Below are 23601 nucleotides of genomic sequence, written 5' to 3'. Positions count from 1 at the left end.
ATCCCAGTTTCTTACAGCTGCCCAGTGGAACCAACATCCTTGCCAGCTGCACATCTGCTTCTCCTGACACTTGTTGGTTTTACACAACCACCTGCCACATCTGTCCTAGAGCCAAGAGACTCTGGACAGGCGCAAAAAAGTAAGCTGAAAACACTAAACACTAGGAAATGTGGGGAACTTGTATATCAAAGCTATGAGCAGCACCTATGCCATTCATTTAGCTGTCAGATGTGGAAAGGTACAAAGCAAAAAGCTTTGTAAATACCAGTCTCCAGGTCTGGGACAGTCCAAGCTATCGCTGATGCCATTGCTGGACCTTTTTTCCAGCTATGACTCTGAGCTCCAGAGTAGCCATCCAGGAATCCCCCTTTGATTTGATTTGGTGAAATCTTTTTAACACTGTACAAAATTTTTCAGCTTCAGCAAATCCAGATCTATAAATCAGTATATTCCAGACAGAGCCTAATTTAGTTAGAGACTTTCCAGACATCCCTATGGCACCTTGGAAAGGATTTGTGTTCCTGTGTACCTTAGATACTCAGAAGTAACTTGCTTAACTAGTTAAACATGTAACACCAGGGTATTACATTTTTGCTGTTAATGGATGGTCACTAGAACTTGAGAATTGATGTGAAATCACAGTGCAAGTTTTCTCCTTTAACTCAGCCAGTAGTGTCCCATGTTTTTTATTGCCAGTGGTTGTGACTTTAATCCCTACTGATGACACACATATGTACATGGGTATGATGCCATGGTTTACTGTGTATTTACATAAAACAAAGTCTTTATCTTTTGAAGACTGCTGTAGGATTTTCAATAACAAAACATATATAGGAACTGCACTTTCTGTGTCCCTTTTAAAAACAGCATTTCTGTCACTGCTCTCACCCCAGAGACCTAGTTTACACAGGACTGATGAGCAGAAAGGGTAAGCAGCACCTTCAGCATCAGCAGCTTTTGTTGGAGGCTTCCCATGCAAAAAAGTAGTCATGCATGATCTTGCTTAACTCCGCCACTATTTGAAGCAATGATTATTCCTTGTGATATGGGTGCTGGTTACTGATAATCTGCCTAAGTACTAACTTTCTATTTCTAGCTGTTGTGTTTCCACAAGAAGAGCAAATGTCCAGTTCTGCCACGTGGGTGTTTGTTGCACCACATGGCGCTGCGCGGCATCCTTACCTTCATAGCGTGCACAACAGCCTCTGGCTTCTGACCAACAGGGACATATCCTGCTGCAGGGGAAGATGCAAGATCAGATGTCATGCGACCTGGTCCCTGTTGAAATAAGAGAAAATACGCTTTAATTGCCTTTTGGTGATTTCAGCAAGGAAGAAGAAAATATCCAGAAAATTTGAGCATGAGCTTCTTTCAAATTCAATCCCCTTCAGCCACTTGCAAAGACAAAAGATGCCACTACCCCTTCCTCACAATGCACTTGATCTAATGCCATTTAAACCTACCATCAGTCATTCTAGATGTACTCAGGCAGAGGATCACCCTGGTTTAAAGCTAAATTGATTCAAGGAACATTTTTTGCTCACTTAGGGTAAGTTTGCAGAAGGACAAGATCAAACAGTTCTCATCATTCTAGCCAAGGGAGCAATGCAAACAAGATGATTTTCCAGCATAAAGCGGTCATTTCTAAGAAGCTGCATTCATGAGAGAAACAGTTGGCATAACTTCATTGCTTTTCTGGCAACATTTTCACATCGACATCAAGTACCAATCTTCAGCTACAGAGAAAATTGTGAAGGCAACCTTGAAACAAGCAGATGTCCAAACCTAATGTTGGCTGGGTTTGTTTCCAAAATGCTGGCCAGTCCTCCTGCACGTAGGATCCCATTGGGAAAGATGCCGAATTACATTTTACAAAAGATTTCTACTGTCCAAACAGCCTTGTAAGCACTTTTCATAGGGCTTTCCTTTTTTAAAGGCGTCTGACTTGGAATTATGAGAGACACAATATCTTTATTCAGCGAGATGCACCCTGCCTGTCCCTAATATTTTTGCATTGCTTTGTAGCAGTGGGAGAAATCAACAATGAAACCATTGACCAAATTTGTATTTAGTCTTCACATCCTTTAGGAAACACAAAGAATGATTATACTGAAGGCCTCTGAAAGCAAATTAGGATGGCAGAGCGGCATGTAGCACCATCACAGGAATGCTTTCACATACAGCACACGAGGCACTCCATTCTCATCTTTTCCACGTTTGAAAACACAGCATGTTTTATGCTCCATCTGATCACTTTGCCTTTTAAGCCAAGGCCAGCAAGCTGGTTGTGTCATAAAGGAGGACCAGCGGAGGGGCACTTCACCACCTCTCGTTCTTCCAAATGTTTTAACCTGTGGGAGCCTTTTTACTCATGACAGTGTCCATGTGCATACACTGAAGAAAAAGATGGGCCAATACATTAGCCTACAGACAAAAATGGCATGAAATGCATGGAGCCTTTCATGCCCAGGCCACCAGTCTGTGCTTAACCCATGTCATGACCAACTGTCATTTACTCATAATAGTGATCTTCATGAACTGAGTTGCTGTTGATACTAGAACTTTCTGAGAGGCAGGTATCCCAGAAAAAGGAAAATTAGACTTCATAACTCACCAATAATTCTCCAAGGATATTTAACAGACTGCCAAAGCAGAAAGATGCTCACAGGCTGGGCATGGTTCTGGACCTGCTGGCAGAAGGCTACTAACTTACTGGAGCTGCGGCCAGCTGGGGACATGTCCTCAGCCATCCTATCCATAATGTCACATAGAAAAGGCAGAGGCTGGGGAGGGAGCACCAGGGACTGGAGCCACCCAGTCTGCAGCTGCAACTTAAGACTGCAAAAATGGGTTACAAATTTCTCACAGGGCTGGTAAATGCAACAGAGGCCTTCCAGGATCAGCCTCCCACACAGGTCAAAGACACCAATACGTGCATAATTCCTCTGGCTTTGGCATGAAAGCTGCCTTCTTTCCATCAATGACCAAGATCATGACAACTGAAAGCAGAATATCCAGGAGATTGCGGCCATGAACCATACTTGATATGGATATTTCCCTATGGTCCTCTTTGGAAGTAATACAGGAAATACCAAGCAAAGGTCTAACATCCAATATTTCGTCTGAGTTAGAGTAATCTGACAAAATAAAAGTAATTCTGCTGGATCCTGCTGCTGACAACATTTTAAATACAGTTTTCTGACCAAACTAGAGTAGATCATGAGGTCTCTTGTATGACAGGCAGCAGCAGCATCTCCTTACAGAACTGAAATCACTAATGAGCTACAAAGCATTTCCATGATCATAATCACTCTCAAAATTATTACAGAATACAAATGAAACCAGCATGATTAGAGAGAAATGTTTTCTAAAGAGCTTGATCATACTTAACCAATCACCATACTGATAAGATAAAAGTAATCTTGCAGGCACAAGTGATGCACTAGATGTATTGTTTCACACAAAAAACATTCAAAGGGTCACCTTTCTTCTCAGACAAATGACTGAAATTGGGCAGGGGCAATCATCTGAGCTCCACCTGAGCACAGGCAAAGTTGAAGTGACTGAAGAAGAGAAACAAGTTAAAGAATGAGGGATGCAGCAAAGAAGGTAAACCCACAACTCACTATTGGAGTCTCAGTAACAGATGACCTCATTTCTGAAACAGGCATGATCCTTGACCCTTAGCTTAAAAGCCAAAACCCCAGCCAACTTAAACAGATGTCCAAACTGCTGAGTGCAATTGTCAACAATGGCAAATGCACCAAATGATCAACACCATTGGCCCACTGTGCCCCAAGCCACAGGGACCTCCCCACCATGTGAGACTGGTACTACAAAAGGCTAAACATACATGTGAAGAAAGTGGGGATCAAGCAAGGATCTCACCAACACCCCCACTCTTTTAAACTGTAGGATGCAACATGTAAAACTACCCACACTGCTAAAGGTGGCTTAACGTTTATCATTACACTTTGTGTTTTTTGTGTAGTTGCACCCTTAGAAAAGTCTCCAGACACAAAAAGTGTCAGGGTTTTATAGAGTGGGGTAGGTGCTTCATTCCCACTGATTTCAGTGTGGTTCACTAAAAACAAAAAGCTTCAGTCAAACTCCTATCAGCTTCCTGCACAGAGGCACACATAAAGGAGGCCAGAAAAGAGGGGACTATCGTCAGCAAGGCAAGAAATGACAACACATCCAGCAGGATGCATGGCCAGCCTTTGGAGGATGGAGGAGAGGAAAATGGGCAGAGTTCACCAATAGTGTTAGCTGAAGGGGAGGAAATGGAAGGAACTGGAGATAAGGTCAAGGCTGCTGGACTGGAAAACTGCCAACAGTGGGAGAGAAGGGAGGGAATGGGAAGAAAGAGGAGGATGTGCATTTTACCCAGCAGGAAACCAGTTGAGATGAAATGCAGAGGAGGGGGAACCAGAGACAGGAGACTGGAAGAAGGGCAGGAGGGAGGGGGAGATCTCAGGAAGTCAGTGTTAAGGTAGTGGCTGAAATCACACAGATGGAGGAGATTCCTCATACCTAAAATAGATGCATCTGGAAAGTGTGGGTAAGAATTACCAGAGCTGCACCCTGGCACTCTAACTCAGCTACACTGAGGACCTCCATCACCACAGAAACCCATGCCCTTCCCATTCCCTATAGCTGACACTTTCACAGCCATGGGAACACAACTGACTCAGCATCCGGATGGGCAATAATAGCAAGGTTAATCTGGTTACATCCTAAGAAGCAGAAACTGTCCATATAGGCAAAAAGCAATACAGTGTGTTTCAGGAAATGCACCACTCTCAATTTCCTCTCTCTGACAGGTTTTGTCAAACATGCATTCTCTGTATTAGACATGTGGCTTTTCCACGTGCTAGGCTTTCATAGCATTTCGTAGCTCAGAGGTGGTTCACTCTTCATCCTCAGTCATGTGCCTGAGGTGTAACATAATTATGTAAATGAATGATGCTAAAGGAGAGCTCAGAAGTCACCAAAAGGATGCCATTATATTTATAATAAAGCTGTTGAGAAATGCCATCTTGATAATTTTTGTAGTTTCCTTCTGCTGAGTCTGAACCCCAGCAGAATGAGAAGCTGAGTCATTTCAAAATGCAAATTTTCTTATTCTCTTTGGCCCCAGCTAGCTTTGGAGTTGCTTCAGGTTTACAGCAGCAGAGACAAAATTTGGAGTTAGTTTGTTTAACTCATCATTTGTGCAAGGAATTTCTAATTCAAAACCAACTGTACATCTTTGTTTTGGTGTCAAATGGTCACCTGGGTAGAATTACATCACACAGAATCATGGAATCACAAAATAGTTGGGGTTGGAAGGGATCTCTGGAGATCATCTAGTCCAACCGGCCTGCTAAATCAGATTCACCTAAAGCAGATCGCACAGGAATGTGTCCAGGTGGGTTCTGAATGTCTCCAGAGAAGGAGACTCCACAACCTCTCTGGGCAGCCTGGTCCAGTGCTCTGTCACCCTCAAAGTAAAGAAGTTTCTCCTCGTATTCAGACGGAACCTTCTATGCTTCAGTCTGTGCCTGTTGTCCCTCATCATATTCTTGGGCACCACTGAAAGGAGTCATTACACAACAATGAAAGGAGTCACCACACACCACTTTCTGTTTCAGCCACAGTTACACCGCCAAGAGAAAGAGCTGCCCAGTGGTAAGATTATCAGCCTAATTAAGAGTGGAGAGCTCTAAGTTACATATCTGATGCACTGGAGTTCCCAAGAACTTGGAGGAAGTACCTTATCTTCCCTATGCACAGGGTTTGTTGACCACTGCACCTCTGAGACCCAGCAATAGTTCTCCAAGATATGTCTTTAAGAAGCAGAAGTCCCAAGGAACCAAAGGCTGTGGAGCCACGTGTGACCCATCTGATGCTTCCTAGGTAAGTTGGTGCTTTTGCTGCTGGGATGGCTTCGGGACTGCAGCATCCTGACAGGCTCCTGGTGAGGCTTTTCGCGTCCCTCATGGGAGGCAAGTGCCAAGGACCCTCATACCCAGCCCCTCTTCCCAGTGGGGAAACCGCAACAAGAGCTGTTCTTCTGCCACCTCTGTGCAGACTGCAGTACTGAAGCAAAGCTGAACCCTTTCAGCCCTCACCTTCTCCTCCATTTCAAGCAGATCAGTGCTGGATATTTGCTGATGTCTGTGATGGGACCAACATAGTTCTCAGAGCTCACTGTTCCCACACAGCATCAGGCCCCTCCCCATCCCATTAGCCCCACATCATGCATGCCAAAGCCACAAATCTACCAAAGAAGCCCAATTCTGTTCAAGTTCCAACCAGAAGCCTCTCACTGGAGCCTGCAGGACTTGTTCAATCTCCAAGTCTATAAGGAGAGTCACAGTCCATCTGTATCATTAATAGACTAAGAAAAGAGAGAGGAATTCTGCAGTCTCTCATACCAGAGCATCTTTGAAGGAATACGCACAGGGGATAAATCCTACAGTTCTCTATCTGCCAAGAATAACGCTTGACTTGGTGACAAACTCAAATCCAAGGCAAAAATCAAATCAAATCAAACGAAATCAAATCCAACTATCTCCACGCACTGCCCCTGTCCAGAACCCAAAGACCATCAGCAAAACAACAGCACTGGTTTGGGGTATGAGAAAGAAAATCCAAAGACCACGAATACTGCCAATGATCCCTTATAATTCAAAACCAAAAAACGAAGAGCAGAGACCTCAACCTGCAGCTGCTGGAGAACATCTGCTGCTCTATATCAAGCCACAATGACATTGCCAGTGTCTAGAACCAAGTTGCCTAATGAGCCCTTGCTGGCTCTATCTGGTTGCATGGGACGTGGTCCAGCACAGATGCTGACAAGCACTGCCATAGATACTCCATTCCTGCATGTACAGAGGAGCAAAATTAATAGGACTCTCTGTAACAGTACATGCTGGGAACTCCTGATAATGACACACCTCCACAGAGGCAAAATAGGGCTTAAAATATGAACATTTCTTAATAACAGTGGGAATGCTTTGGAACCCAAGAAGAAAAATAGTCTAACTGGGGATATCAGGTGTCTGCTCTTTTAGAGGTTTTGGGTTGGATATCTCAAAAAGGAACAAAACCATTTCAATAAACAATTTCTCCTTGATTCCTCCAGGGACCTAAAAAGACATGAGACCTTGGTCCTGCCATCAGTTTTCAATCTCTTTCTGCTCAATTATATTCTGTCTTTTAATGACATCCTCTCCTACCTCAGCTTTGAGAGAGCTATTCCTGATCTGCAGAAAGACTGCAAGAGACTCAGTTTCAAAACCCAGAGGAAAACGTCATGCTGATTTTACTTCACTGAACAGTCACAGCTCAAGCACTGAGGATGCTTCAAACCAATGTGAATTGGGCAAGCATCAATGCTTCTGAACCTCACATCTTCTCCTTGCCTTCTATTAATTTTTGTCTGTGATTTGAAAAGAACAAGTAGATGTTTGGGACTCAAACACGATTAAATAAACCACACTTTTCTAATGGCATACCTCAGAAAACATTAAAGCTAAATGGAGTCATATTAGACACTGTGAAGTTTTTATTGCCGAGACAGAACAAGGAAAATTACATTATAGGCCGGCACTGCCAGACAACTCATAATAAAATTCCCAGGCATGTCTATTTATCTCACAGTGATTTTGTTTGCAGCCTGCTTGCCCAGGTTTGAATTATACTTGGGCCCTTCCTTAGCACCCACTACTATCCAGGTGTTTTACATAAATAAAGGTGCTGACACTGCCCTGTAAATTAGGAACTGTTAAGGGACAAGCAGGAGGAAGTCACATGACCACAGCCATGTGGAAAGTGAGTGGCAGTAACATGGAAAGGTGCTATGTCTGACTGCAAATCCCAGCCCTGGTGTGCTGGCAGAATGGGGGGCCCAGCATATTTTGTTTTTGTGGAATGTGCTTGTAGCTACCAAGTTCAGAAAGTGCCCGGTGCAGCTCCAGCCTGAGACAGTGCTGAGGAGCAGGTGGGGAAAACCAGCAGCAAAGCCAAGGACTGAGAGCACAGAGCCATTCTGGCATGGGAGAAGGATCCCCAGACCCTCACAGGGGACACACCAAAGCCCCGAAGCACAGTGTCCCCATCAGAAATACAGCATGGGCAGCACCGAGGACAAACACTGGGCTTACTCAGACAGTTGGTCCATTCAGAACGAGAAATCTCCCTTCACACAGAGATGAATGGCATCCCCAAGAGATCACACACAAAAAAATATCTCCTGTTACCACCAGCCTGAGAAATTCCCTGGGCCCCACAAGGGCAGATCGCATCCCCTCATCATTCTGCAGCCTGGGTCACATTTCCCATCTTTTGCTGCCTTGCAGCTGGAGGAGGGTTAATGGCTGAAACAAAGCGATGGTGCCGCGCGGCACTGAAGCGTGACATGACTCTGGGCTGACATTTCACACTCCCTTCTTTTGAAGCCCCTTCCCTCCTTGCTGCATCTTCTCATGCCCGTGGCAGCTCTGCCATTGCCACTATGCCTGGTGCTCCTGAAGGGGTCAGGCTCCTCTCGCACCCTGCAGGGACAAGGCTACCTGAAGGCACCCTGGCAGCAGCCCCAGGGCTCCTCCCTGGCTGCAAGGAGGAGATTGCCTGGAGGCATGAAGCAGACACTCTTCTGCAAACTACAGTGTGCAAAGTGCAGCCTTTTTGCCACTTTTGCCCCAGGCAATGCCAGATCTCTCAAGCCTGAGCATGGGACACCCTCACCAGAGCCACGCAGCACCCAGGTCCCTTATGTGTCCAGTCTGCCTGGCAGATGAACCAAAGCGATGATGATACTTGGTTATTGTTATTCCATTCCCACTGTGCAGAAAGCCTGCCAGCATCCAGTTCAAAATAAACCATCCGCTCCCCACTTGGGCACTTAAATGGCTGCATGGCTCTATGTTCCCAAAGTCACAGTGGGCTGCCTCACACCTGCAAGCACTTGACACCCTGCCACCAGGCCTGGGAGAAGGGACACATGGGGGATCTCGCAGACAGACACTGTCTCCCCAGCACAACACCGGTCATGGCCACCAGAAGGAGTGAGTACGGGAGTCGTCAGTGCTCTGTATTAGCATCTTCCCTATCAAATCAAGGGACTTTATTGCAGATACTAATCTCCTTTAGCATTACTTAATTTGCTGCCTTTAATCATAGAGAGCAGCTGGTCATGTAAACATTCAAATCCATGAATTAACTGCTGGGTCCACACAGGAGCCAGGCAAAGCCTGTCTGTACAGCTCAGCCACCACATCCTGCAACTTCACAGCCTCCGCAGCATTCATGGATACCTACTTAAGCAACAAACAGTGCTTACGCAGCCCTTTTGATTAATAAATAAACAATTTAACTGTTTCATTCCTTTCTGAGCATAAACATCAAGGACACCTAACAAAAGAATAGCTGTTCTCCCCATGACACAGCGCTGGCTGTAGGGGATGTGCTAGGGCACTAAAGGAAAGGGAGGATTTCAGGCATTGCCCCAGACAGAATAAACAAAGTCAGGACGTTGTTTTTAACTATATCTCATCTACAAACAGGAAGAGTATCTTTTCTCACCAACACACTAGTGGCACATCACAGCTCCGGCCCTGGAAACTCCTTGGAGCATGCAATGCTGGTGATGCAGCTTCTCCCTCCGGCAGCGGCAGGGAGAGGAGAGCAGTTGCTGCTCAATTGGTACCAGTGCTGTGGAGCTGGAACTGGTGCGTGCTGTTAAAATGCTTCACCAACAGCTTCAGCTGTCCTCTCAGACTGTGAAACTATTACCAACATGGCATATTCAGATCAGTTTCAGCCCATAACTATTTGATACAAGAAACAGCAATAAGTCTGACTGCTACGGACAGAGCAAACCCATGCTGTGTCCACAAAGTGCACTAACTCCAACTGACTCACAGGGGCACTCTCAGCGTAAGTATTTCAAGAGGCGCTAGTTCTTTTGATAAAGGAACATTCTGTTTCAGAAGGAAACAGTGGGTATTTTTAAGACTTTCCTGATTTTGAAGCAACTCTGATTCAGGGATGGCCCAGGTGAAAGCTTCTAGGTGAGTGGAGGATGCATACAGATGTGGGAGAACACACACACACATCTGTATTGCCCATCCAAGTCTCCATTTCAGCTTGGCTGCCCTGGCCGTCACTGGCAAAGCTGTCTCCTGCCAGGCCTGGGGCAGGGGGTCAGCTGTGCCCCTATCTCTCCACCTGACCCAATCACCAGCCCCACATGAATGCACACAACAAGTGAGCATAAGAAACTACAGCAGTGGTCAAAGCAGATTAATTTTTCTTGCTTCTTACGGTTACCTGTAAGGGTAGATTATGGATACAGACTGTCAGTGCCTCTTTTGCTCAGCAAATCTCCAATTTTGTCATTGCCAAACTTTGTGTCAGTTGGCTGCCGTGGGGAAAAAAGGCATCCACGGCTCAGAGCTGCCGCAATCACTACTGATGAAGGGCAGCTGCCTTCAAAAACGGATTGGCTTGTTCTCAGCTGCTGCTAATACACTCTGAAGCTTCACAGTAGTGCTCCCTGGGCTACATATCCCAACAAACCTTACATTTTACTTTTCTTTCTGCAGCTTTCGGCTGCCTTGAACTTCTCTCTTTGTTTGCTCAATAGCATCCTGGTGGTATTGGTGCTGCCAGCAGGAAGGAGCTGCCTTCTTTATCATTGTTTCCCCCTGCCTAAAAAGGAACCATTGCCATTACTGCTGCTGAGGTAAGGTGAGAAACAGCCCTGAGGTTGTCTTCCAACACACACTGGCAGCGCTCAGCTCATCTCAGAACCATGGGGATGGGGCACGTGAATGCGAGAAGGTGGGGACCATCAGGGCACTGCACAGGATGGACTTGGTGGAACAACAGAAGGGGCTGAAGGCATTTTAAGAGGCTGTGATGTGATGCTGAAGCTGCATAGAGCAGTCCCAGGGATGCCAGAGGCACCGAACAGCCCGGGGTTCCCTGCACCCAGGGGCTTCGTGCAGCAGAGTGAGGGCATGGGGGCTCCGTGCAGCACAGCGAGGGCACGGGGGCTCCGTGTGGGCAGTGGCAGGGTCATTGTGCTATGCAAGGACACCTTGGGGCCATTCTAAGGTCCCCAGTGCTCCAGGTGACTCTGCAGCAGCATCAATGCCCAGAGAGCTCCCCTGGCTCTTCTAGGTGTGTCTCCTGGGCACCACGATGGGAACAGTGGTCTCTGGTCATTTCAAGCTTGATCTTAAAAGTCAGGTTGGCTTTAGCAATCTGATTCAGTTTTCCTTCTTGAGAAGAACAGATTTACTCGCATGCAGGCTGAGGAAGGGACTCGGAGACTTGCTCCAGGTCCTCCAATGAGACCCAAGACCAGGCTTGGGCCACAGCCACGTCTCCCTGCCTATGACAGGCTGGGAGCTGAGGGAGAGATACTGAGTCACCTTCTCTCTTTTCTTCTGCCCTTGTATTGAAGAGGATGGAGACTGCGTTCTTTCCAGCCAGAAAGAAGAGACAGGACTGTCACTGGAGCTGGGATCAAGCTACTACCTGCCCTCATATCACCTCCCTTTGCTGATGCTCTCACAGCCTCAGCAGACAGTCAGCGCGCCAGCCAAGGACTCTCTTGTCATCCCTTCCCACCCCATCTAACGACTTCTCTTTACACCTACAGACCACAAACATTTGGGTTTGTTTTTATAATAACGTGTGTGCCATCTGGCAAAACAAAACACGCTTCACACTAGTATCTCTACAAAGCAGAGCTATGAAATGCAGCTGGTTGTGACAGCATAGTTAGAATCAAGCGAAAGAGCCGAAGAAGCCGGTGCTGCAGCTGAGCAGTCAAAGCCATCTCCCAGGCTTTGCGTCCTGCATGAAAAAGGCACTGGAGAAAAAATGCAACGAGAGATAGTGCCAGGGACTCAGCGCTCCTCTTAGTCAAGTGCTCTCCACTAAACATTCACACTTATTTTGCTTCTTTGTGTCTTACTCTGGGTCTCACTGTTTTAGGAGTAGATTCAGGAAGGAAAATGGAATTGTCTCTTCCCAGCCTGGCCTGTAGTCTAAGCCAGACTCCTGAGAGATGCAGTTTTGAATGCTCTAATGGAAACCTCACTTTTATTTTTCCGAAGATGTTTATTGTAGTCCCTAGGGACCTGAACAAACGCAGGGCAGTGGCACTGTCGTCACTGTCTTCTCAAAAGAGGGAGCTTTGCTCAGCTCTTGCAGCATGTATCTGCAGGCACTTTCCCCAGGACTCCCAGGTCCTGACCTGGGACAAGCGCAGGTCCCTTCTTCCAGCCACCACCTACAGCGTCCACAGGCATGCCCCCTGCACCTCCCGGGACACTATCAGGAGCTCCTGCACATCAGCAAGAGGTCACACAAAAACTGCTGTAGTAAAAACTCAGCAAAAAACCTTAAGGAAGGGGAAGGTGGTATTTATTTTAACCTAAGCCTGGTTTCTCTAACATGTCACACCTGCACACCTACAAACTCACACTCACACATCACCAAAAGGCGGATGTCCATGTGGCATCATCAGGGTCACTGTGTGTGACACAGAGGACAAGGGGCACCCACTAGCAAGCCCAAATGACTGCTCTGCCATCACTCTTCATTGACAGCAAAGAACTGGGTTTTGGACACATTTTTCATGTGCTTTAGGAGTCAATGGTTATTACAGGCTGATCTTTATCTCAGCATCCTGCTTATTCACCCCCCATAAACCTTAGGAAAGCTGCTGCCTGGTGTCTCCTTTCCCTCATTTTGGGCACCTTATCTGAGCCTTCCTCCTGGAATCACAGGAAGCGCAATGGCTCATCCCAGTGTGACCTTGCTGCCATTATCAGGGAACAGGTCTTCTAGCAATGAGCCATCTGTGCTGTGGCCTTATCACAGCACAGACCTCCCAGTCCTGACACAAACCACACGTCCTGCAGTGTTTACCCATTTGTTTGCTGTCAGTTGTGTCTTTGGTCATCAGCACAGGCCATCCACGCATTCCTTGCTCCAGCATTCCTGCTGGTGTTTACACACACACACTTTTCCATTCCACACTCCATCCACTTCAACCTTAATATTTCCATTGCAAACCTCTACAATTATTTCTACCAAAGGAAGGATTCCTATTACAAATCACATGAAAGCTGATAGTAAATTTTAAGTCTAAGCCAGCCAAGCTAGCTCCAACTGTGAGTAACTGGCTGGATCACATTTAATGGTGTTTACACCAATGTGGATAAATGGTTCCTCCAGGCACCTGGCTTCTGAACTTCTCAAGGTGAAGGTACCTCCAAGCACAGGAACATGTGCAGCCCTGAGGCCACCTTCCTGTGCAGGGGTGCTGAAATGTGCCTGAGACACAGCCACAGGGCAGCGGACAGAAACATGAAGGTCTACAGGGACCACATGCCCATGTGGGCAGCCAGAACACTCAAGAAAGCCAAAGGGAGTAGAGAAAAATCAGAGATGCAAGTTCTGGGCCATGTCTCAGCTACCACATTCATCTTCTGCTGTGCTACAGGGGCCACGACTGCTCCAGAAGTCAGCAGCTGAGGTTCCACCTCTTAGAAAATGAATTGTTGAACCACGACTATTAGTATCAAAATAAGAATATTACTGCTGTGGATGAGGAATTTCCACCATACTTTCTCCTCATGTCAGAAATGTAGCTCAGCAATCATTAGATGTAACCAAAGGTTAAGCACTGTGCAGGGTGGCTTTACAGAGAGCCAGAGACCTGAGAGCTGACACCAAGTGTGGACAACTCCACCTCCCAGTCTTCACTTCATTAATGCTGGAGAAAGCCCATGAGAGAAACAAATGAACTCTCCAGCAACACTATACTGTTCCAAAAATTAAACACCACCTTTAGTGTCCACCCCAGAGGATCCTGCCTGAAAACCATGCCATGGAATGAGTGATTGCCCACCCAATTCCTGCAAAAGAACTATTGAGGCACAGAAAGGTGAAAAGAAGGTACATAGTTTGTGGGATAAGAGTCTCTCTATGGTAGAGAGGTAGGCACGGCTCCCAGTCCTGATTCACAGCACAGCAGTGACAAGGCTTCTCCTCCCCCTGCAATCCCAGTTACTCAAAACAGACGTTATTCTCCCAAAACTCTCAGTGTTACTGAAATGCAATTTCCACCTCACTAACCAGAGGCGAGACCATACGACCAGGCAATCCAGACTCCTTGGACAATGTTAAAAAATAAAACTGAAAGTCCGTAACTCCTACCTAGTATAGTTAAACTCCAAAAAAGTTCTGAGCTTGAAGAGTTTCCAGGACAGACTGGGCATCACCTTCTCTGTGTACTCCTGCCACACATCTGAGACTCCTCCAACAGCTCCCTGTGTTAATCAGAAGGTTGCTAATCTGAGTGCAATAACTTATCCCAAGTGCTGCTGCATTCACACAGAGAAGCCGTAAAGAGAACACGTGCAGTGCATGAATGCAACATGGGTGAAAAAATTTGTTGTAGCTACCAGGGAGAACCAAAGTACTGAAGACACAGGAACAGCTCAGTCTGGCAAATGCAAGTGCATGTTGTCCAAGGGTACTTTGAGATCATTTCCATTGCTGACACCCAGACAGCAGCCTGGCCACTGGGTCTTCAGCCATGCACTGCTTACAGGTACCTCAAAGTCAGCTCCCATGCCTGGAACATCATCTGACCCAACACTGAGCAGGTCTGGAGGCTGCCAGAAGTGGGAAAGACTAAGCCAGCCCAAACAGCTTGGAGCCTGCCCCTCTCGTCCCAGGGGAATGGCAGGTCCCACAGGGAGCTGCTTGTTGCCACCTCCTCTCATGCCTCACTCAGAGTCCAAGCCTGAGGGAATTGCCCACACCTCCCAAAGGACACGGGGAACCTGTGATATATCATGAGATGACTCTGCTTTGTAGTTCCCATGGCTGGGGAGTTTGACCAGCCTGCTATCAGTTCAAGGTAACATACAAGTCACACCTTTCCTTGCAATGGCAAGGGGCTTGTAGGTCAGAACTAATGCCCTGGGACTGCTTTTCCTGGGTATTTGATAACCACTGCAGACCACAGAGCAAATCCACAATTCACCATCTGCATGATGCACCACTGACTAGGCAGTGCACAGACTGCAGTTATGAGCATCTTTCTGTTCTGTGTCTTGAGTGTGCACCAGTATCCATGATCGAGGATCCATTAGAAACACCAAACTGTTTCATTAACTGAGGTACATCAGGGCCATGGAGAGCTGGAGTGATGCCTACGTGCAAACTGTGTGACAGCAAGGGACATGCTAAGAAACTTCCTCAAAGAGCTGTACAGGCAGTGATGATGATGAAACCCTGAACAGAAGTGACAGCTTTAGAGCTGACACCAATTGTCCATCACTCACCCATGTGAAGCCTGTGCAGGCATGAAGAGGAATGATTTCTCATAAACTCATGCCTGTTATCAAAAAAAAAAAAGCTGCAGAGAAAGTCAGTTAAGTCTAACTGTCTACTTTCTAGGAGATGCCTGAGACATTCAAAGACATCTGCATGAATTTGTGATCGTTATCCTTTGTCACAACACAGTATATCATGTCAAGCCACAAACCAAGGGGATTTCAGTAGGAATAAGTAAATACATAAGTATCCCAGATGATGTGGATTTGGATCCAAAACTGGTTTTGGTTTTTCTCTATCATCTTCATGCAAAGAAGGCAGAACACGGCCAGTGTGACAGATGAAGGTGAGTGTCATGCAGCAGCTGGGCCTCTCCATAAATGCCAGATGCCACCTCTCCCTTGCAGAAGGAGGGGAAGCAGGGACAAGCAGCCAGAAAGGGCTCCAGCAGGCAACACCGTCTGCCACCAGCCCTCACACAGCCCTGGTGAGCTGCGGGACTGATGCTCAGGCACAGCTACTCTGCAGAAAGCTGCCCGCCTGACTCACAAGATCAACATAAAATTGTGTGTAGCAGCACTCCTCAGGGCAACCAGCACAGGCTTAGTGAGTGTCCCCTGTGTGGACCCAAGCTTGAGCACAAGGGAAGCAAAGCAAAATCCCCAAAACCATATGGCATCGGCACAGCTAAACATCTCCAGGCCCATATCTCTCTCCCCTCCGTATAAAGTCTCCTGACTTTATACATGGGGCACTTTATATATGGGGCATTTTATATATGGGGCACAAAGTGGATATTCAGCCACCATCTTCAATTTCATTTGCATGGTTTTGTTCCCTTTGGGGTTTTTTTGGCTGGACGGTCTCCATCCATCCTGCAGTTCAGCAGGGATAGAAAGGGGCTGAGCTTTCACACTGGAGTTTTATTTAAGCAAACTTTCCTAAATTACTATTACCCCCTTTTCTACAGCTCTAAGAAGCACAGTAAACCTACAGAATAACCTTTACCCAGGCAGGCAGGCAGGCAACATACAACTGGTCCTACAGTACCTGCAGCTCTGCTGACCACTGCCCTGGACACAGAGCAGAAGACGCGGGGTGGCAGCGAGGTCTTTGCTCATGTTCACAACACTTGCACCCCACTCACAGCAGGTCTCCCTGTCTACATCTACGCTTTTCCTGCAATCTGGAAAACACTGTCACCAAGCAAACATAGAGTCTCAGGTAGTCAGGCAAACATATGGTAGACAATCAGCCGGCAGTGCCTGCCACACCAGTGCTGGAGGAACCCTGGCACAGCAGCACCATATCCATCTTCACGAGAGGCTTTAATCAAGATTCTTCTGTTGTTTGAGAAGAAGGAACACAGGCAAATCTTATGAAACATAAACCTCATCTGGGATACAGAAAATCCTGCAATGAAAGTGCTAATAACTTAATTGCTAAGGCAATCCTGACCACACGTTGCCAGACACTTGGCAAACCATTTTTTGCCTCATCCGTGACCAGCTTTTTGACAGCAGCCATACAGTTCATTTACAAAGAAGGAGCTGCAGGTATAGCAAGATTCACCGTTGCTTTCAAAGGTGCACAACAGTGACCATCAGTTAACTGAAAAACCTATGCCAAGAAGCTGATGATCCAAACTCAGGTAAAGATCAATGTTCCCAGAGGCTCCCCATCCTCCCAACAGCTGCAGGCTCCAGCTGCACATTTACACCATCAGTTCAGGGTGAATTCTTAGCTGGGAGAGCTCCCCCATCATCTTCACATGCCCCCCCTCCAGTCATGCCCACTTTTGGGGAAACCCGTGGCTCTGTCTGTATAGGTAAGGAAATGTCTCTTACGTTTTGTAGGGTGTCTTGATACTGTGGCAGCGAGGAGAGCTGTGACTCGGAGTGGTACGGGGACAACCCTTTCCTCAGAGTCCTCAGGTCCCCCGTGCTGGACTGCTGCAAAAACAATGACAGAAAACAGGACAGTCCATATTAATGAGAAGAAGCAAAGCTGTGCCCCTCCTGCTCTGTTGGCTTTTCCCATGATTGTTTCTGTCCCGTGACCTGTTCCCATTACTTCTCCCTGCAACAACAGTGACAGTAAGCATTGTAATAAAATGCTTTTTCCATGCTCACAGCTGAAGAAAACATTTTCAAGTTGGAGGTCAACCATTCAAGGTCTACTCCTTTAAGTGATACAGCAAGAAGGCATTTTTATTTTACCTGATTTCCTACATCTTCAGTAAAAACATTTGTTAAGATGCAGATGAAAAAACACTTTTAAGACTTCAGATTAAATCAAAATCAGCAAAATAAATCGACCAGGAGGCATTTTCCAAACTTTTTTTAAAAACAGCAGAGGCTATTCCAATCACCTGCATGAGGAAAGCAATGAGAGTTTGTAAACTGTGCTACTGCGATTCACCTAATATTGCAAAATGTGTGTGACAGGAACAGTTTCTTATTTAGTTATAAAATTGCATGCACCCACAGGTCTTAAACAAAGTCAAATGAATAAAAGTAGTCAATATGACACTAGAAACCAGACAAATGCAATCAAAGGTATATGCTCAAAGGGAGAAGCAGCACTGCCTGTCAAGAGTACTTAATAATCTCCCTGGGACAAAGTTTCTGCCTCATGTTATTAGTTCTCTCTCCCTCTCTGTGATTCTGAAATGGGACAGTCCTAGAATGAGTTTTTCTTTTATAAAAGTGCACCCATAAAAAGCCAATACACAAGTAGCCAAAATCAAAGGTCTGGGAGAAGAGTATATTTTTTATTCCTGATAAACACCCTCATTAACTTTTCATATTTTTAAGAGTTGCAAGCAGTGCACTATCCTCTATTTTAAAGCTATAAAATCATGACCTTTTCGATTTTTATGCTCCATTAAGACTTTGACTTGCATTTGCTGCAGAAATGGCGTTTTCTACTTCAAAAGAACCAAAGAAAAGCCACTGGTGCAATAAAATTTAACAGGAAAACTCATAAATCAGCTCAACTGTATATAAAAACCCCTCAGCAACCCCAAAGACCTGACCATGACCGAGACTTTGGGAACTGTGGCTGTGCACAGATCTCTGGAAATATGGAAAGTTGATTTCTATTGCTTGCTTCCATTTAGCAGAGAAGAATTGGTGGATTCAGAGTGGATACCTACTTTTCTGTCAGTGTCAGAAACATTTTCTTGTAGCTACATGACCTATTTTAGGACATATTCGGCTTTGGTTTAATTCCAAAATGTTGTTTTCTTAGGTTAAAACATCTAGTGTGACCCAGTGCTTTCACAACCATTTTGGCACACTCACCCTATCACCTTTCCTTTTACAAGCTGTGAAGAGAAGGGCAGTTTTCAAGAAAGCCACCATAAGAAATGGATAATAGTCCTGTATCACCCAATCTGCTGGGACCTGCTGTGCCTCACGTGGAGTCAAGTGATACAGGATGACTTCAGCATCTTGGATGCCTGGGATTCCCTTGAATTTACAAGGTGGCAACAGAGAAGATCATGGTTTATATTTTTTTCACATTTCACAATAGAGAGTCAGAGACAGAAAGATCTGAAGGAGATAACTCCCTCTGAAGCCAAAGAGTGACTGCTGAAAAACTGAATTTCCTCCACCATGCCTGGGAGGTATATACTTTCAAAGGAAGGTTAGCAGATCACAAAGGATGGTGATGAGAAGAATCTTAGTTCATTGGCATTGTCCCAGGCATGTGACGTGTAGAGGTCTCTTGGTGGTTATCCTGAAACAATTTGACTGTGTCTGGTTACACGTCCACTGCCCTGCTGTGTGCAACCTCTTCTTCACTACTGTATGTACACGGGGAGACAGCGACCTCCTGGAGAGGCCCCAACACTCCTTCAGTTTGTCAGCTCAGGAGCTCATGTACCCTTCCCTGAAAGGGTTGTCAGGCATCAGAACAGGCTGCCCAGGGAAGTGCTGGAGTCACCGTCCCTGTAGGTGTTTAGAAGGTGTTTAGACAACATTCTTAGGGACATGGTTTAGTGCTAAAGTTAGGTTAGGTTATGGTTGGACTCAATGATCCTGAGGGTCTCTTCCAACTGAAATGATTCTATGATTCTATGATTCTATGATTCTGACATCTGTGATGAACGGGCACTTGCGCAGCTGAGGGAAGAGCAGAATGAAACAGCAGTGAAAATGTGAGGTTGTAGCTTTGTGCTGGAGACACCAGAGGTGACAGATCTCCTCGAAGGATCTGCTCCAGAAGGACACACGCTGCCTTGCCACTGCTTAGAGGCTCTCGATTGCTCAGATTTTGCAAACTGCTGTGACTTGCAAGATGCCACATGGTTACAGAGCACCAGGAATGTAGAAACAGGAATGAGAGACATTTTGTGGACATTTGTTTGCCTCCCTGAAACTTGTTCTCCTGCCCCCAAATCTGAACGGGTTGGTCCACATTAGACAGCATGTGTTTCACCACTCTACAGCTTGTCCTCATAGAAAGTCAAAATGTCTCACCCACCGAAGGAAGGCAACCAGACCTACGTATAGTCAACACACAACATCATCCTGCTGTGCCTAAAAGTACACTAGTTTAAATTAATTTAATTTAACTGCCCTAAGCTCCTGCCTGGAGAAAGAGTCTGAATTAATTTCAATTTGGCTTAAATTGGTTGAAATTGTATTGGTAAATATACAGATACAGTCAAAACTCTGCTCTAATAAGTGTTTATAATGGATTAGTTCTATTGTTTTTTTTAAGCAAATCCCATTTAAGACAGTGCACTTGTGTGTGACAAAACTATTGTTAGGTTGTTTCAATGACTGCTGATTATGAATCTGACCTAATGCATTCAATTTGATGGAAAGATTCCCACTGAGTTCAATGAACATCAAAACAAGCTCCTAATTAAAGAAAAGAAAGGAAAAAGAAAAAAAAATAAAAGGAAAAGAAAAAAAAAAAAGACAAAACATCTAACAAATAAAAATGCTGAACAGAGACCTATCCAGAAGAGGAATGAGGTGTTTGAGGCAAGAATCTTCATCTGCCCTTATTTATAACACATCCATGCTGGAGATGGCCAAAGAACCACTTTTTCCTACAGCTGTCAGCCATAAAGCCAGTCCCCTTCAGGAGCACTCCACTCAATGAAATATTCCTTCTATATTTTCTAGAATTTGTTTCAAAATGTTCTTACTCTAATTATTTTTACAACAGCCTACCATTCACATTTCTGCACTATTTATTTTCCTTGCACTAAAAGCAAATGTGTATTTCTTCACCATAGAAGGAAAACTGCTTTTTCTTCCTTTTTTAAATTAAAATGGTACAGTGACATGTATTCATCAGACCTCCCTAAACATTTAGGCAATCATTGGGCTTTGCTATCAGTATTAGAGCTAACCAGGAAAAGAAAGTGAATCCCTCATTAAAAAGCAATATGACTAATGATGCATCAGAATGAGTAGCCATTACTCCACTTAAACCTAAATTAAAAATCCTGATATTTGCATTGTCGATTCACTCGCAAAATGAAATCTCTTATTACCTTACCCAATTTTCATTACTGAGATGTAAGTGGATCCCAAATTGCTTTTCTAGTAGAATGGCATTTTAAAAGTACAATCCCTGATCATCTCTGTTCATCATGATTGTTGGAGATTATCTCAATTAATGGGCAGCATGTCTATAACAAATTACCCTTCAGGTAAAATCACTTCACATTTCTGGAGTTTCAAGGAATTTATCAGCAAAATCATTTTCACCTGAACTGAAACTCCATGGGTGAGTGCTCTTTGGGTTGAACTTTCACTGGGAATGTTTTCTAAGCTGAGGAGCAGAGAGAGAGGGAGGGACACAGAAAAGAAGACCAAGAGAGAGCAGAGGAAACTATTCATAGTCAGCCTTTGCTTGACCTGATCAAATTTACAACTTGCATAACTGGATATACAATTTGTCCCAGCAAACAGCAACAACTGGCCATTAACTGCTCTGGAGTAGCTCTTGATCTTCTACTGTGAATTTTTTTCAAACACTAGTTTCATCCAAATATTGGAGGGAAGGGGAAGGGGAAGGAGAAGAAGGAGAAGGGGAAGGAATAAGAGGAAAGGGAAAGGGGAAAAAAAAAAAAAAAAAAAAAGAAAAAGAAAAGGAAAAAAAAAGGAAAAAGGAAAAAGAAAGGAAAAAGGAGAGGATCCCCTGACTTTCATAGTAGTATGAAAGTGCAAGACTTCCCCTAGGTCTAACTCAGCATCACTCTGCATGGTGTTGCCTCTCTTTACCGACAATGAGCACAGGGACAAGATTGCAGACCCACAACCTTCGCCTTCAGCCTAACCTGCGGTACACACTGCCAGTGTTGCCAGTGCTCCCTCAGACACAATAATTCTTCATTATCTGGAAACAATGACATGACATTTATTGCCAAATTTTTCAACTAGGCAGAACTTGAAGCGACCCCAGAAGATGCTGCTCTTGGACCAAAGCCCGAGATCTTTGTCAGCCCTATTATGAAAGAAATGGACTAAGACATGTTCCTCCTGGCAGGGAAGGGAGCTTTGCCTACTTTTATCAGCGAGAAACAAATAGGACCAACAAGTCAGGGTTTTAGCAAAAATGGACTGCAAATCCAACCTTTTAGCTGTCTGGAAAACAAAAGGAATTTGATTATTAACATAGGTGGAAAATGGTATTTTCCATAAAAAAATGATGCATTGTTTAAAATACTTTAGATAGAAATTAAAGTCTTGGTGCTTAGCAAAGCCTAAAATTACATATTAAAAAAAAAAAAAAATCAGCAAACACTTGCTCCTATCAAAGCTTTCTATCCTACTAGCAGGGAGAAGAAATGGTGGCCTCTGACTTTTTGACCCGATATGCTGAGTGATTCAATTTGAAAATAACACAAATAACACAAGAAGATGGATGGTGTTTGTGGTATTTTAAGGTCAAAGTACTAAGAAGAAACATTTATTTTCCTTTCTGTTTCTGTCCAGTAAAGTCAGATCAGTGCAGTGGCCATGTTGAACCAACTGTGAAGATAAAGTGTTGAAAACTTATAGACAATTTAGACAAATTACAGTTTCTGTTACCCTTCAGCGTTACTTCTGCTGGAAGGGAGAAAAAAGAAGACAAGGATTTAATTCAAAGTCACTTTGATGTAACAAAATGGACCATTCTTAACAAAATTAAATACAGAAAGACAGAAGTTTGCTTGACAGGCTTCTCAGCATTTATGAAAGAGATGAGCAAAAAAAACCCAGAACTATTTCAATTAGAATTATGTAGTGAAATGACCGAGGAAAATTAAAAAGCAGCACTGTCAGCATCCAGTAATTCACAAATTAGCATTCAAAACAGGGTTGTTACATAAGTAGCCTTTAATTGAAAACACTATTTTCTCCTTTCACACAAATTGTAACAGCTGAAGGCTGAACAGAGGTTAAAAAAAAAAAAAATCATAAATGATCAGTTTGACCCTGTGCCCTAGGGAAATATTAAAAGCCTTCATAAAGAGTCACAGCCTTCCTTCTCCCCATGGGCTGCGGCATCACCTCAGAGCAATTTGGGTGTCTACACGTGGGCACCCTGTGCCCGAGCACATCCAAGGCACCTGCGGAGGTTTGGCAGAGCCCCACCTTCTGCTGGAGCAGGGCAGGAGGGATGGCCCTGGTGGCACCTGAGGATTAGGGCCAAGCACCTGAGTGCTGCTCTTATCACTTCTTCATAACCCAGTTGTGACCTCCTGCATTGTGAAAGCTTCCCCTCCTGGCCCACATGCCATTTTAATTAAAAAAAAAAAAAAAAGCACCAAAAACAACAAGCACCAATTCAAAGGCCAGGAGTTCTACAAAGCCCTTTCCGTTTACCTCTGGGGTGTCCCTTTATAATGGGATGGAAAAATGTAATATCCGGAATGAAGAGGAGAATCAAGCATACGTGAGTCAGCGACAGCAGACTTCCCAGAGGACTGTCATTTCAGAGGCTTTATAATAATCAGCTTCATTTTCCTACAATGCAGACCCACTGGCACTAAGCTCAAGAGACAGCAGATTACACACCGCACCATTTAAATTTATTAATATTATATTTGCTATTCAACATAACATTAGAAGAAATTATGTATCTTAACATGAAATGTAACTAGATGGAAAGGAATACAGTGACAAATTCAATATTGGTAATAGAAGATACCCTTATTGACACCGATTCAGAAGATATTCTTTGGACAAATGAATATGCCACACCATCACCCAGCCCTCAGAGACACAAGCAATT

General features: G+C 44.8%; 1 protein-coding gene across 2 annotated transcripts in view; it reads right to left on the bottom strand.

Annotated features, from left to right (window-relative positions):
• The window catches only part of CCDC85C (coiled-coil domain containing 85C), a 116741-nt gene that overhangs the window by 12434 nt on the left and 80706 nt on the right, over positions 1–23601 (bottom strand). For both annotated transcript variants that reach the window (XM_065063528.1, XM_005506102.3), the window contains 2 exons: positions 17202–17306; positions 1183–1278 (listed from right to left, as the gene is read on the bottom strand). In XM_065063528.1, coding sequence (XP_064919600.1) covers positions 1183–1278; positions 17202–17306 — 201 coding nt within the window. The remainder of the gene's footprint in view (positions 1–1182; positions 1279–17201; positions 17307–23601) is intronic.

This window comes from Columba livia, chromosome 5 (assembly GCF_036013475.1).
Source record: "Columba livia isolate bColLiv1 breed racing homer chromosome 5, bColLiv1.pat.W.v2, whole genome shotgun sequence".
Classification (NCBI taxonomy): domain Eukaryota; kingdom Metazoa; phylum Chordata; class Aves; order Columbiformes; family Columbidae; genus Columba; species Columba livia.
The sequence above is the reverse complement of the archived record's forward strand: the minus strand, read 5'-3'. Positions and strand labels throughout refer to the sequence as shown.